The sequence below is a fragment of the Dermacentor albipictus genome, chromosome 4 (assembly GCF_038994185.2).
Source record: "Dermacentor albipictus isolate Rhodes 1998 colony chromosome 4, USDA_Dalb.pri_finalv2, whole genome shotgun sequence".
NCBI classification, from domain to species: domain Eukaryota; kingdom Metazoa; phylum Arthropoda; class Arachnida; order Ixodida; family Ixodidae; genus Dermacentor; species Dermacentor albipictus.
This window is the reverse complement of record NC_091824.1, coordinates 82,243,378-82,259,011: the sequence shown is the minus strand read 5'-3', so window position 1 is coordinate 82,259,011 and position 15,634 is coordinate 82,243,378. Positions and strand designations below refer to the sequence as shown.

The following is a 15,634-nucleotide window of genomic DNA, read 5'->3' as shown; positions in this document are numbered from 1 at the left end:
CGGTGTCTGTGCGGTGCCGTCGCGCACTAGTGAAGCTGGCGGATGGCAACCCGTGCACTCCGAGTTCGCGGAAACCGTGAAGGTGGCGCTGAACGTAGGCGCTTCTCGACGGCCCTCCTCGTCCACGAAAACTGCCTGCCGTACCGAAGCACGTTTTGCGCTAGAGGTCTTATCGCTGCCTTCGCAGAAAATAGCAACTCAGTTCGTGAGCGAGAGTTCGGTGCTTGGAAACAAGTCACGTGATGGAAAGTTTGGTCACGCGTGAGCACATGCAAAGACGGGTATACTTGCGAGTACAGTCCTTTTAGATGGGAGAGCGAGAAAGATGCCGAGTTCACTTATTATGGATGAAAAGGTGGCCTAGTTGTCTACTGGCATTATGAAACATGGTTTACGTCTCACAGCGTCCATACTTGTTCTGTACCGCGCACTTCGCTAAATTAAAAAAAAAGAAATTACTTGAATTGTGGGGATTAACATCCTTAAACTGAACAGCCGATTCTGAGGTATACCGTAGTGCAGAGCTCCGGAATAAATTTGACCACCCGGAGCCTCGTAGGTCGTCAGATAAACTAATCTGACTCAGACTCGCTGACAAAATACCCCCGCCCCCCTCTTTTTTTCTTAGGGCCCACTTACACTCAGGCCTGCCAAGACTACTCCCAGCCGGCTTCACTCACACTCAGACTCACGGGTAGATCCGAGCCTGAGTGGTTCCTGGAATTGCTTAAATTGCACCCAATACGCAGTGTAGGAGCGTTTGCGCATTCATCGACCACCGCTGCGACGATCGAACGCGCTTCCTTGTGCTCAGCAGTGAAATTTTCCAGTCATGGAGTTTTGCTGTTGTTCTTGCCTCAAAACATGGCTCGTATCCACAGAGGTCATTGACCACGCTGGGTTGTTTGAAAAAGGCACCCGACAAAATACCAATCGGGGTAAAGGCAAACATCAAGAACGAAGCATTAGGAAACTAAATGCTAACACAAAATTTGAGAGGGCCTACTTATAAACTTAGTAAAAATACAAATAAAACAAAATAAAGTGTCCATGGTCGGTACCTTAGCATCGTAACCTTCCGGACGCTTCTGCGACCTTGGGTAGAGCAGTAATCATAGACACATGGCTTGTGCCTAATTGGCAAGCACCAAAGGACAAAATGTTTGCTGTTGTGAGCGCTAAACGTAGATAACCAGTTTGAAGTATGAAGAACATTATGCGAAGGGAGGAGAAGCGGCGGCGAGAAATAAAAAAAATGGTTCGCAGTTGCTGCTTCATTAAAAAAATTTGGAGGTCGTTTAAGCTTCGCCTACAAAAGTGGAGCGCGATGGTATTCAAAGTTCCCTGACGGCTGCTCATGCTTCCCGGCAACTGTAGCTCATATAACCGCAATGGTTACCGCGAAACGCTGGGAACGAACGTCATGCACGAAGGCGAACTCTCTGGTAGAAACGCGACCTCTCTGAACGCAAGCGCCATCTGGATGGTGTTGCGAGGAACCGGGAGCGCCGCTCTATGAATGGTAGGGAGGCTGGAAAAGGAGCTTGTGTTTGAGTTTCCACGCAACAGAATTTTGTTTTTCCCGTATATTCAAATTACATTCCGAGGCTATCATGTGTGTGGGTTGTAAGTCGTACTTTAAGATTTTTCTGACGCATTGTACTTTCAGAAATTCAATTATGCTGGTAACGTCCATGTGCTACACGTAGAGTCTGTGTGGTTGGGTGTGCGTGGTTCGCAATGATTTGTCGCGCACAAGACGGTCAACGCTGGACGCTGACACCAGATTCTCTGCGACACTGGGCCCTTAACGCTATCGCGTTAAAAGAGGAGTGGTTAGTTATGGATAAACCAGATCTACGAAGATAAACATTTAGCCCGTGAACTCTACAACGGAAGCTTGATAACGTCATCTCGCATTGTCGTGAAAGGAATGTGCTTGTGTTCCACCGGAAATTTAGATGTCGAAAATCATCGGCTGAAAGTAAGGATGATTCATTAGAATTTAGAAATAAAAGGCGTTTAAACCTAGCTCCCGTTGTAAAAACGAAATCAACAAGAATATTTAAGGCTGGACCATTGCGTGACGACGACGCGAGCGAGTCAGCTGATTTACATAAAAAGATTCTACTATGTCTGTGGACCCAGACAAAGCTGACCTCAGATAAATTGTCTAGGGCAAGAGTCGAAAATATATTCAGCAGGTCTGACCGATTATTAGAAGTTAAATGTGTGCGAACGGAAAGTGCATGTGTAACAAATTACTACTTTATATTTCTGCGGGCCCAATTTTCTGTTGGCCAGAATAATTTCCAGAAACTCTGCAGGAAATATCGGAGTGTAATCAGTCAGACTGAGAGCAAAAGAGAAGTTAATTTGATCTGTAATGATGCCAACTCCAGCCTTTTCTAAATTTTGTGTTGCGTCCGTAGAAACAACAAAGTGAGGCGGACATTTTCTAAGAAGATCTTGAAGGAGACCTTCAATTATGCGAGCTGGAAAAATTTTCGCGTGTTTTGTAAAGATATCCCCCAAAAACAGTTTCACCTTCAACGAACTTGTTTTTGGAGAAATCAGGCACGGTAAACGAACTTGAAGTTTTGAAAACAGCGTCTGAACAAAAACAACTTGTGGCTGTCGATAACGGCACCAACGTGTTCTGCAAAATTAATCAGGAGAATTGATGAAAACGGACGGCAAACTGTAGAGGGATGCGTTGTAAAGCTTCAGAAAAGTCAGGACAGTAGGTTCCTTAAATCTGGACTCAAGCGGAATAATTCCAGCCTCCAGATAAAGCACTTAGTTGGCCAAAAAACTTGGCAGCCCAAGACAAAGATGCTGCTGCACATCCTGAAAAGCGAAAACAGCCGAATTTGAGAATGGGGCAGACGTAATGTTTATAAATCATCAGCAACGTAGTCCTACGTATAGATGTCCTTTTATTACTTAACCCACGCAACAATACCGTTGCAGGTTTTTCTTTACTAGCATTCGCTTGGACTTGCTGTTGCCAGTTTAGCGTACCATCGTCAGTTATCCCTAAGTACTTCGAAGCTGCAACTAGCGATGTCGGCTCACTTCGATAATGACAAGAGATGAAAACCGGAGCACAAGTAACGGACGCGCATTTTGTGTTGACGTTTTCCTCTTCTTTAGCGCTGTATCATGTATCATAGTACTGAGATGATGTCGAAATAGGGATTTTAGCCTTTGTTCTTGCTTACTGCATTGCCAGTCATTTTATTCTTTTAGTAGAGCAAGCTGCTGCTTTGCATTCTTGGATGGCCTTATAGTGATTATATATACTTAGCGGGAAGGCCTAAGAGTCCACAAATGTACTAATGGCGGACGGGGGACGCTAGTCTGCAAGCCTGTGCTCTCCGCATGAGCATGGCGAGCTCTGTGCCTAATGTTGAAGGTATTAACGCGAAGTAGTGCGATCGGAGTAGTACTCGCATGGGACCACGCGCAGGGGTGTTGTCTGGACTATCTGAGAACCGCGGATGCTTAGATAGTCCGAGTGAACAACTGCATGAAATAAATAGTACTATTTATACATGTACTCGTGTACTTTACCACTTTTGTATACCTGTGGCTTCTCTTTTGTTCCGTGGCGTCGATGTTTATGCTACAGCTATTAAATGACAAGCGATAAGAACGCTCTCCTCGGGTTGGAATCATTGTCGTGCAATATGGCTCCACAAGTAGGTTGCACAAGCGAACATTGCTTACCATATTGTTTGCGTTGACAGGGCCTATGCTGTTCACGTATATGTTCACTTTGACGTACGTTGGATGCCCTAAGGAAAGAAAGAAACATAACGCGCGTTGGTATCACACTGACACACTGTCAAGAGTGAGAGTTAGGTAAAACGCAAGAAATAAGGCACAAAGTTGTTTGCATTCGGATCACAATAAGCCGCAAAAACATTATCGACGGTAAAGAACACAGGTACGCTTCGTAGTTTAAGCAATCATCAAAGAGGGAAGCAAGAAAAAAATGTACATGTCGTTTTTCTCCGGTCTGGTCGAAGGGCACAGTTCTGGAAAGCTGAAGCGACTTCCGCGGGAGAACCCGATGCAGCAGCGGTTCTTTTAACTAATGGCAAACGATCAATGTATCATTTAATAGTTTGTTTGTTTTTTCACTTTCTTCTTTTTGGCGACACGCACCTTAGTAATCTTCCCGTTCCCACATGTTGCAGGAATGAAAAGGCACACGAATGAACACAGGGGGCCAGCCACATATATACGCGTCGATTGATGGGAAACTGTGAAACTTCGAGCGCAATTTCGGTGGTCTCAGTTTCAGCAGCGCGCGAGATAATTGCTTCGCCCGCAAGCTGCTGGCGGCATACGCCAGCCTCCGTTACAGAATGACGCACGGTTCTATGTCAGAAACGACGACGAATGACTCTCGCCCCCGTCCGTACAACCTGCACACATTTCGTGCGGCTTCCCTCCAATCCCTACGACGAAAGAGCAAAGCACGAAGGGACATTTTCTCTCGCGCTTCGAGCTCTGCTCGATTAGTCGATGGAACATACCCCGGAAGCAATTACAGAGCTTTTCATGTCTATTTTCGTTTCGCACAACTAGTAATAACCCAGTACGAAGTCACTGTTTTGTTTGTGGAATCTAGCACTCTTGGCGGATTGTATATTTATATTTTTTTTCCTGAATATTACACCAAATGTGTTTGGAAGCGATTTCTTTTTCGCTTGTTTTTTCCCTACTGCACACTTACTGCGATTCGCGTTTGTTTTCGGTTTGGTTATGTTTACCAGCTATGAATCGCAGTTCCTTTCTATAACAATCAGTAGGAGGCAGCTGTAACCGAAAGATATTCGCAGGAAAGCAGCAGGAGAGTATTTTCGTCCCCAGCCTGTGCGATTAGTTATGGTTCTGAGGGGCTACACGTTAGCCCTTCAACGCTGCATTCCCTCTTTCTTTTCCTTCATTAAGCAAATACTACTTTCATCTTCTGAATTTTTTAAATAAACGTATGAATGTTAATAAATATATATTAGATCAGAGAGACTCAAAGGATTGTTCGCGCTCTACGTTTCTTTTCGTGCTAGCTGGATGCATGTCAAGCCTGCGGCCCCTACTGTGGTAAGCGTGATCCCGTACGTAAATTTTTCGTACGCGCTACAGTGGCTGGCAGCAACCTTGGTGCTACATTGCGATAGTGAGGCCGCTAGTTTCAATTATCAGTCAATCAGTCAGTAAATCAATCAATCAATCAATCAATCAATCAATCAATCAATCAATCAATCAATCAATCAATCAATCAATCAATCAATCAATCGCAATTTTCACATTTCGCACGTGCGCGCAGTTTAAGCATTCTATTGCTTTGTCTCCACTTGCACTATTGCCTGTGTGTAGTGTAATGCGCGCACCCGGAGTTGTGGGTGTTCGGGCTAACGTGCGCTGTACGGGCTTGCTAAGGGAGTCACGTGACTCGGCCCTACTCCGCGACGCACACAAAGGGACACCGGGTCGGGTTCGCTGACTCACATGCAAGACGTGGAGACCACAGCCGTGGTACGAACGAAAGGGGGTTTATTACTTGTTATGTATAAAAAGTGCGTACAATACAGGGTTTACTTCGCCAGGGTGGCAGTCGCAGACTACGGGTGAAAGCTCCCGGGAAGTCCGCTCAGCGACACAGGCTCTTCCGAGCTACGGGTTCGCCACACAAAGGGGCCCGCCTTGCTGAGAAGTGCGCGAGACCAAGTGGGTCCGCACGTCCGACAGCCAAGAGCACCGAAGGTGATTCTACGTGGCGGAAGCACCTGCGTACCTCGGATGCTGAAGTAGAGAGATGTCGAGGAGAGGGCGATAGGGGCCCGCTCCTCGGGCACTGCTTATACGCCCGACTCACGGCGTAACGTGACCCGCGCGCGCATGCAGCAGGCTCCACGTCACGCCGGCGCCAGCGGTCGTGGTGAATATACACGTACCAAAATAAAGCTGGAATGGCGTGTCCACAGTGATCGTGCGGGCGAATGGCCCTAGTCGCACGTGAACCGTAGGCGGTGGTACAAAAGGGTCCCAACAAAGTTTATGCCTGGAAGTGGCTTATTCAATATCAAATGTTACGTGTTGAATGCTATGATAACTCGTTATCGTCATACCCATGGGAACATAGCTTACCACTAATTAAAAAAAAGAGAGGAAAATGAGCTAGAAATAACAAACTAAGAGATATCAATATTTCTTTCGTCAAGCTTTCTACACTACAAGCTTCTTCATGTGTTCTATCTGTGTCCAGGACGAAAGACCGCAAGTGGCATTCCCACTCCAGTTCCACCCCGCCAATCTTGCCGTAACTCTGCCGTAAAAGGCTTGCAAGCATTGAATACTACATAAGTGCGAACGCATAAAGCTGCGGTGAACGTGAGCTGTTGTTTGAACAGGCAAAGCCGACGGCACTCTGAATATTTTTTTTAATTTTGTTTCGATGAACTTGCCAATCGATAACATGGAATCTCCCACAACTTCCGCGCGTGTGTCCAGAACTTCACCGGAAATTTTTCAACGTCTCAGAATAGAGTCGACAACTAAGAACAATGAATTATCTTTTTCCCGTCTCCGTCTTCTGATCACGAAGCTGTGGCTGCAGCCTTTTTGTATGCAGTTTAGTGAAAGTTTGTTACGTGATTACGGTAATGTATTACATACGGGCGGTGACGGGCAAATGCTGCGCATCACCGCAGATGGGTTTCAACGTCACCGGAACATAAATAGTTCTTTAGTTTTTGTTAGGTTTGGCACCACAGGTATAGAAAGCTAAGAAAAGAAAATTTTAGATGTTGATTTGTACAATTCTCCTCACCCCCCCCCAAAAAAAAAGGAAGAAAGTACAAAGAAAAGAATTCTTATAATAATGTGGTTTCTGAAATAAAAAAGGCACAGGCTGAAGCGGTAGCTCGTAAGTTTATAAAAAACAACCTTGAATATATTACTGGGCATAGAACTGTGATCTCCCACGCGGACACATTTACGCGTCCACGAACAAACCCACCTATATGCTTAATGAGCCTCTGCTAACACAGCCTTTGTGATTTAGACCTGATGTCGCATGTAATACGCATTTCTCAAGAGACTGCGTCGATGATTATGTTCCAGAGCAATGAGCGCAGCATAGGTCTCGCACATTTCACATTAAGTTACGAACGCGAATTTGCGCGGCTAATGCCTCATTGTATTATTGCGGCCTTGTCATGGGGACGTCCAGTTCCTCTCTATGTGTTCAGCATGGATTCGCAAGACTTAAACAATCTAAAATTACTGAGTTGTAACTTTCTGTCTGTGATTCTTTCTCTTCATAATTGAATTGGAAGAATGAAATGCGTATATTGTGCATGTATTAGTTACATGCATCCTATTTCAGCAGCAGTCTTCGTTCAAGTCAAGAACGTGGCCGAGCATATTGCGTCGTGAGTGCTTGCAAAACTGCATGCTTGCTTCAGCGTAACTCCCAAGATTCTGTCAAGAACATTTATTGTGCTTCAATTTAAGAATACTCCGTAATTTTCAATTGCCCAGGACGGCATCTACACGAAACGCACTTCGAAGCATGGAAGTTTTAGGCCATACATAATATAGTCTTTAACATCGACCTTATGATTCTGTTGGACGTTATGAGAGAGGCGTGTTAAATATCTAGTTGTTGTAATTGTTCTGGCATTATAAGCAACATATATATCCTGGGAACCAGCCGAAACGTAGTCATCGTCTTCCTCTACCCCTCCAGCTGTCTCCAATGCTATACTTGAAGAAGTGCTTTTGCATATCTCCTTCTATGCACTATGATTTACGTATCTCTTCCGTCATACCTTCGTTTTCAATCCTGCCTTACAGCTTGCTTGTTTGGGTTTGATCAAAGCTTCGATTTTAACTTTCTTTTACACGTCATCGTACAACCTTAAAGCCTTCATATACATGGAGGCGCAGGCGTATTCCTCGGTAGGTATCAAACAGAAAACAGACGCTGCACTGCGGCCCATAATTATGCAAGAACATACATCTACAAAAACATGCAGCTTACACTGAATTCGTATGTTGCGTCACGTGTACAGAATGCTTTGCCGAGTCGAAAAAAAACGCGATAAGATCTCGTATATACTGCGTCGCGGAAATCTCATAGGGACCACCTCCGCGCGCTACGAAGCCCATAACCGGAGGGCTTTGTGTACCGCTAATAAGTCTCGAGCGGTTGCAGAATGTTCTATTTCATATCTGCGTGTCAGCTGAAGAAAAAGAAGATAAACGAATAAAAACGCACCCTAAATTGGAAGTTTATTTTTTTGCTCCTTAAATATAAGCAGTAACCAAATGCGAATTTTAGCTAGAGACAGCTTAAAATATAGTACTCGCGAATTTCATCAGAGTAACAATAAAATTCAAACAGCGCTAAACGACAGGACTAAAATGAGGAGGAGGCAAACACGGCACTGAACTTACAACTGAATCAGTTGTAAGTTCAGCGCCGTGTTTGTCTCCTCCTCATTCTGGTCCTGTCGTTTAGCGCTGTTTGAATTTTATTGTTACCATGCAACACCAACTCGCTCAATCCGCTGCCCTTCTGCAGTGCATCAGAGCACTGGCATGCTTTATGTATATAGCCATAATGATCAACCGCCAGTTGCTTTCAGCGCAACTCCCGCTGCACTCAGCATGCGCGCGCACACACACACGCACCATACTGTGTGGTTGTACCTGCACATGCGTGTGTCCGAACCCTTTTCCCGACGCCCCCCGTGAATCTCAACAAGTACGAGCGGCAGCCGAGAAGAGCGTCAACCTCCCCGCACCGAGGGAGGCACCGGTCTCGTTCTCACCCATTCCGTAGGTGGGCCACGCGCGCTTGTCGTACTGCTCGAGCATCTTGTCGAGGAAGGCGAGCCGCGGGGTGGGCACCACCGGGTCGTCTCCTCCTGGCGTCTCGGCCGACGTCGCGGGCGAGTAGCTCGTCGCGGGTGAGTCACTCTCGCGCTCCACGCTGCTCAGGTACACCTCGCTGCTGCTGCTGCCTGTGCCTCCGCTGTTGCCGCTGCACGAACGAAACGCGAGTGAAGCGTCGTTTGTTATCAGAATCCCAACCATCACTCGCGTCGTCACTAAACGTGAACTCGACAACTGGAAGACATCCCGCCTTGTCGGGAAGTAAATTCTTATAAGAAACACAAAAGCAGAACACCGACCAAAGTGGGGCTGTCGAAGAGGCTGACATATTTAGGCGTCCACATGGAAGCCATGTTCACTAACCAAGTTTGTTCGCCAAACTAGTGAACAGACCAAGTTCCCCATCAAGTTAATGAGCAGGGCTACCGTGTTTCAAAACTTTAACCTTTCAAACTTCAACCTCTTTGACAACAATAACTTGGTGGCCGTTTTCTTTCCTAAATTGCTAATAGGAGTCGGGAATCGACTCAAATGACGCCCATTTGCCCGTATTCCCCTGCTGTACTTTTCCCAAACGCGTGCCCCTTCTTCTCAAGATTGCCACATTCTTCCTGATTCGATGTTCTTTGTTCTTTGGGCTTTGGATGTTCTTTGAACGGCCGCCGGCGTCGTTCAAGGCGTGTGGGCCTCCACTACTCAACCAGCCATTAAGCTGTCACGCATGGATACGCTGACAGCGTTGCCCCTGCTTGTATTTTCACCAGAAAGCTGTTTGCAGTTTTTATTAGTTCTCTTGATTTTATTTGTTACGGCAGAACATAAACTAACCGAATTAAATATAGCACATACGTGACGAAATTGTTTTCATTCGAAAGATGGAGTCTAGTGATACTATTACGCTCTGCTTAAGAAAAAGAAATTGTGATTATCAACACCGCTATATCATGACGTAGATAAGACACGCTTCCTACAGGCGTGTTTGATACTAATTTCCGCTTAAGGGAATGCTTTTAATAACAGTCCGTAACGTAATACCGGTCGTGTGCTCACGTCAGGTGAAAGAACGAGATTTAAAACATTGAGGTGTTACAAAGGAAGACATATTCATCTCTTTATATGAGGCTTAGACGCCTTCATTTCATTCGTACCGCTAATTCGAGCCCTTTCCCTCTCGGTGCTATCAACGCAGTTCAAAGTACGACGATCCACGCGGAAACGCAGACGGTGCGTCGCTTTCTGTGACAGCGTTTCAGTAAAACGAGGTGCGGGCTACGCCAGCGAGGACGTTTCCCAGATAATTTCATATGAAAAACACATCTCCGTATGAAGTCGTTTCCTTGCGTCGCTCGGTTAACGCTTTACAAAAAAAAAAATATATGCAGTGCACCGAGATACTGCGGCAAATGTCGTACGCACTTTTAATTAAAAAATTCTTCGGCTAATTATCCGACGGCGGCCGATTCCATTGTTGGATTTGACGATACACCGGGAAGACGGGGAGCACCGCTCCCCAAATGTGCCAGCGACTATATTTTCCTCTCTTCGGGGTAAGCAGGGCCAGTGTCTCTGAAAACCTCAATCGAGAACTCTTTTTAATCATGTTACGGAAGTTGCCTGGTATTGATAGACTGTGGAAGCTCATACAACCGGAACCAGTTCATCCCCAAAAAAGACATCTTTCGGAGCGAGGCCATTGTTTGCGTCACAGCACGTGTACAGAGAAGGAGAAACATATTATTAAAGATAATGTTGATTAAGTTTAATTAAACAAGTATGGAAGATTATCAAAAGACCACGTGGTTCTTCGCATTGGCTGTGCGAACAAAGAAGACTCTCGTGGTGTAAGTAGTGAAGGCCATGTGAGAAGTGTCACAATATTTTCACAGATATACGTGGAAAAGACAATGCCATAACCTGTCACGCAAGCCATACGGGCCGCTGAATTCGTTAGTGAGAAACCAAAGTTTAAATTGTAAATTTTCCGCTAGAAATACTTCTTGGCAGTTCAGGAGGTTCTCTGCAGATCACTGGATATTCGCCACATCCGCTTCTTGTTGCCCAATTTCATAGTAATCTCATAATCCTATCACTTGTTGCGTTCACTTTTTTCTTTATTTACTATTCATATTGTTACGGTGCATTTAGATGGGACCGTGCGCGCCAGAGGGATACGAAGAGGAAGTGGTAGACTGTCTCCTGGAGCTGAGACCTTTTTACCAGCCTGCGCTATTACCATTACCTGTTCCCCATGTAAACAGCTGTATATACATTTGTGCATCGGGCTTCCTCTTCGTAGCACTCGGTGGAGGTATGCTCAAAGGTATGTACAACTATTTACATAGGGAAAGGTTAGCGGTAATCACGCAGGCTGGTACAAAGGTGACAGGTCCAGGAGATACTCGACCACTTCCTCTTCTCTCCCCTCTTGCGCGTATGGTCCTCTCTAAATGCACCGTAACAATATTGACACGTGTACTTGTTTATCTTTATCGGGCGAGCATGTTTCACCGCCTAACAAATGTTATCTCACAGCGCCGGGCGCGCCTGGTTGTATCGGAAGTTTCTGGAATGTTATGGATGGTTTCATCCGCTGTCTGTCACCGAACATTGTGTAATCTGATTGCTTGTACGCACGACGCGAATCGTGTAGAACTTTGCGGTAGACATGCGGGTCCCAGCGATTACTCTGGAACATTCGACGACTGATGTATAAAAGCCGACGCGCTTGACCCGCTGATCAGGTTTTCGACGATCGCCGAGTGTGTTCGCCGCTGTCGTTCTTTGAGTGTAGCCTGCTTTTGAGGGCACAAGTTCGCCCAATAAAACGCTAGTTTCGTTAATCACAGTTTTGCTGCCTTTTTCACCGCCTACCACGTGACAATATTCTGACCGTCGTGAAAGCACAGTGGCCATTGGAGCGGCTAGTTGTCTAATGGAGATAACGGTTTCATTTTAAGCGCATAATCCCGCGAGGGCGGTGACAAGTACCATAATCAACACTAAGAAGAAGCGGTCAAATAACGTTTCACACCACAAGCAGATGGCATGGCTTTCTGCGCAGTGGGGTAGCCAAAAGAGGCGGTAAAGGGGCGGGGGGGGGGAGGGTTATATGCTTACTGGGCACAACCTTCCCCCCCCCCCAACCTTCCTCCGTTATCGAGAAAAATTATTGGCTACACTGTTCCTGTGAACTATTTGCGATAAAGTGAAATGTTAGCCTTCCCACGCCTCCGTCCTCTACGAAGAAACTAACACTGCCGCAGAGCTAACATCCTACTTCCCTGCAAATCGCATTGAGAGGGAATAAAATAAAGAACGCAATAAACGTAGACGTCGAGTGTCCTCTGGAGTATCGAATGTGGTACGGTGTCAATCAGCCGCAGCAAGGTCGCTGCAGCCGTGGTTGTCGAGAGGCTCATTCGATTTGCAGCGCAAGCCCCCACCATGCTGCAGCGCCTCTCTGTAAGCGTGTGTTGGCAGCTCAGTGAGATTGAGTGTTTTGCGTCGCCGAAGCTCTGCGTACGAAGATGCGATGCTACTGTGCGGAGCGATGACGAAAAGCACTTGAAGGCCGCAGTCCCGACGCCTCAGGGGAGTACGCGCAGCTCGGGAAAATGCATCCGCCGCTGGTTTTAGGCACGAGAAGGACATCGCCGGAGCTGTGCGCGAAAGACTATATTGGTTTACCGAGCAGTATCGGGACGCGGCGTACTTGTATAGAGAAAATGCGTTCTAAAACTGATAGATACGAATTGCTCGCTCCGAGAAAGCGCGATCCGAAAAGACATTGTCGCTTCTTCTTTTACGCGGGCCGTGCATGCGGTCGATGTTTATGAGATGCTGAAAACGCTAATGCGCGCACGTAGGCTGATAATGATAATGGAGGCGGCTGTGCTGGTTGGACAATACTCGGCAACATTGAAAAAATGCAAGTATTTCAGCACACGAGAGAAGGCGAGACATGGAGCACAGTGCCATTATTGCCGACATTTCGCCGACGTTGCGATGCTTCTAAGGCGACGTGGCAGATTTTGTTACCGGCAGCTGTGTTCACATTTGTAGTAGATAAGGATTCACTCCTGCGTAGCGTGACTGATAGTGCATGTGTAGCGTGCCCTGTGTGACATGAATAGGAGAGTCGCAGCTCCCTCCGGAAGTTGTGGGTTGAGGCAGATTGACGTGCGGCAGTAAAAGTTTGGCCTTAATATATAGCTCGTGCGACTCCTGGACGTAGAAGAAGGGCTGGCACACTAGTATCTGTGATGTTCCTTGCGGCAGGACTTGGCATTTGTTAGACGCGTCGTGCGCGCTTTGTCGGAGCACCTGTCCTTTCACTGTGAACGTATATTTACAACCGAGATCTGCTGGGCCAGCTATCTGCTCCTATCTCCTACATTCTCTCGTAATCCGGCGTTCTGATTGGCTTGCGGGAAGCGATTCTTTCTTTCTTTTTTTCTTTCGGCGACGACAATTCGTCTCAGACAGATCTACGCAACGATGGCTTTTTCTTTCTGTCTCACGACACAGAATTTTCTGTCGGCGAATTTGGCGTCGACCGGAAATTTTTCGATGTGAACAAAGCATAAGAGATGGCTTTCGGCAACGAATGCGCACCGCAACATGATTGTGCAAGAGCGCGAGCTCTTTGCTTCGGCGTCTTTGCATGGGCGGTAAAAGTCCATCATCATCAGCCTATTTTATGCCCAGGACGAAGGTCCCTCCCTGTGATATCCAATTACCTTTGTCCTGCGCCAAGCAATTCCAACTAGCGCGCGCGAATTTCCTAATTTCATCGCCTCAAGTAGTCTTCTGCCGTCCTCGACTACGCTTCCCTTTTCTTGGAACCCATTCTGTAACCCTAATAGTCCACCGGTTACTAACCTACGCATTGCATGACATGCCCAGCTACATTTTTTTTCTTTTACTGCCAATTAGAATATCGAATATACCTGTTTGCTCTCTGAACCAAACCGCTCTCTTTCTGTCTCCTAACGTTATGCCTAGCATTCCTCGTTCCATCTCTCTTTGCGCGGTCCTTAACTTGTTCTCAAGCTTCTCTGTCAGTAGTATGTTCAAAAGGGCTGGTTGGTTTATTTTTAGGATAAAAAACAGAAACAGCACGACACAGTACGAGCGAGTAAAGAACACAGGACAGAGCGCTGCGCTGTCCTGTATTTTGTCCTGTGCTGCTCTGGCCGCTGTTCTATCCTGTGAACAGTGCTCTTTAATAGCTCGTCCTGCGTCGCGCTGTTTTTGTTTTTTATTCTTTGTCAGTCTCCAAGTATCCGCCCCATATTCCAGCACCGGTAAAATGCACTGATTGTATACCTTCCTTTTCAATGATAATGGTAAGCTTCCAGTCAGAAGCTGACAATGTTTGCCGTATGCGCTCCAACCCATTTTTATTCTTCTGTAAAGGTCCTTCTCATGATCAGGGTCCCCTGTGAGTAAATGACCTACTTAAACGTACTCTTTCAGAGTGTCTAGAGGCTTTCCCGGCTATTCATCATTATCTTCGTACTCTGCATAATAATTTTCAACCCCACTCTTACACTCTCTCTGTTTAGGTCCTCAGTCATTTGTAGCTCGTCTCCAGTGTTGCTGAACAGGACAATGTCATCTGCGAACCGAAGGTTGCCGAGATATTCGCCATTGATCCTTACTCCTAAGCCTTCCCAGTTTAATAGCTTGAATACTTCTTCCAAGCACGCAGTGAATAGCATTGGAGAGACTGTGTCCCCTTGTCTGACCCCTTTCTTTATAGGTACCTTCCTACTTTTCTTGTGGAGAACGAAGGTAGCTGTGGAATCTCTGTAGATATCTTCCAAGATATTTACGTAAGCGTACTGTACTTCTTGATTACATATTGCATCTATGACTGCTGGTATCTCTGCTGAATCAAATGCATTTTCGTAATCTATGAAAGCCATATAGAGAGGCTGATTCCACTCCGCAGATTTCTCGATTGCCTGAATAATGACCTGGATGTGATCTATGGTAGAGTATCCATTCCTGAAGCCAGCCTGTTTCTTTGGTTGACTAAAGTCCAGTGGTGCCCTTGTTCTATTGCAAATGATCTTGGCGAATATATTATGTAATACTGGGAGTAAGCCAATGGGCCTATAATTTTTCAATTCTTTATCGTCTCTCTTTTTGTCGATTAGTATAATGTTTGCAATTTTCCAGTTCTCTGGAACTCTGGAAGTCAATAGACCCTTCGTACAGAGAGCCGCAAGTTTTTCAAACATTATGTTTCCTCCATATTCGATTAAATCTACTATTATTCCATCTTCTCCTGCCGCTTTTCCCCGTTTCATGCCTTGCAAGGCCCTTCTAACCTCATCGCTAGTTATAGAAAAAGTCTCTGCAACCTGTTCATTACTGCTTCGAATGGAGGTATCGTGGCTCCTATGGGTACTGTACAGGTCAGTATAGAATTCTTTCGCTGCTTTTACTGTACCTTCAATATTGCTGATAATATTACCATGCTTATCTTTCAGTGCATACATCTTGGTTTGTCCTATTCCAAGTTTCCTTCTCACCGATTTCATGCTGCGTCCATTTTTACGGCTTCCTCAGTCCTTTTCACAGTGTAATTTTGAATATCCCTTATTTCCTGCTTTTTGATCAGTTTTGACACTTCCGCAAATTCTCTCTTATCTTTTGAGTTGGACACTTTCATTTTTGACGTTTCTTTATTAGGTCCTTTGTTACTTGG

At 45.9% G+C, this 15,634-nt stretch overlaps 1 protein-coding gene across 2 annotated transcripts in view; it reads right to left on the bottom strand.

Moving 5' to 3' along the window:
• The window catches only part of LOC135913357 (glycine receptor subunit alphaZ1-like), a 191,165-nt gene that overhangs the window by 25,219 nt on the left and 150,312 nt on the right, over positions 1-15,634 (bottom strand). For both annotated transcript variants that reach the window (XM_065445956.1, XM_065445957.1), the window contains exons 3-4: positions 8,853-9,064; positions 3,733-3,800 (exon numbers count right to left, since the gene is read on the bottom strand). In XM_065445956.1, coding sequence (XP_065302028.1) covers positions 3,733-3,800; positions 8,853-9,064 — 280 coding nt within the window. The remainder of the gene's footprint in view (positions 1-3,732; positions 3,801-8,852; positions 9,065-15,634) is intronic.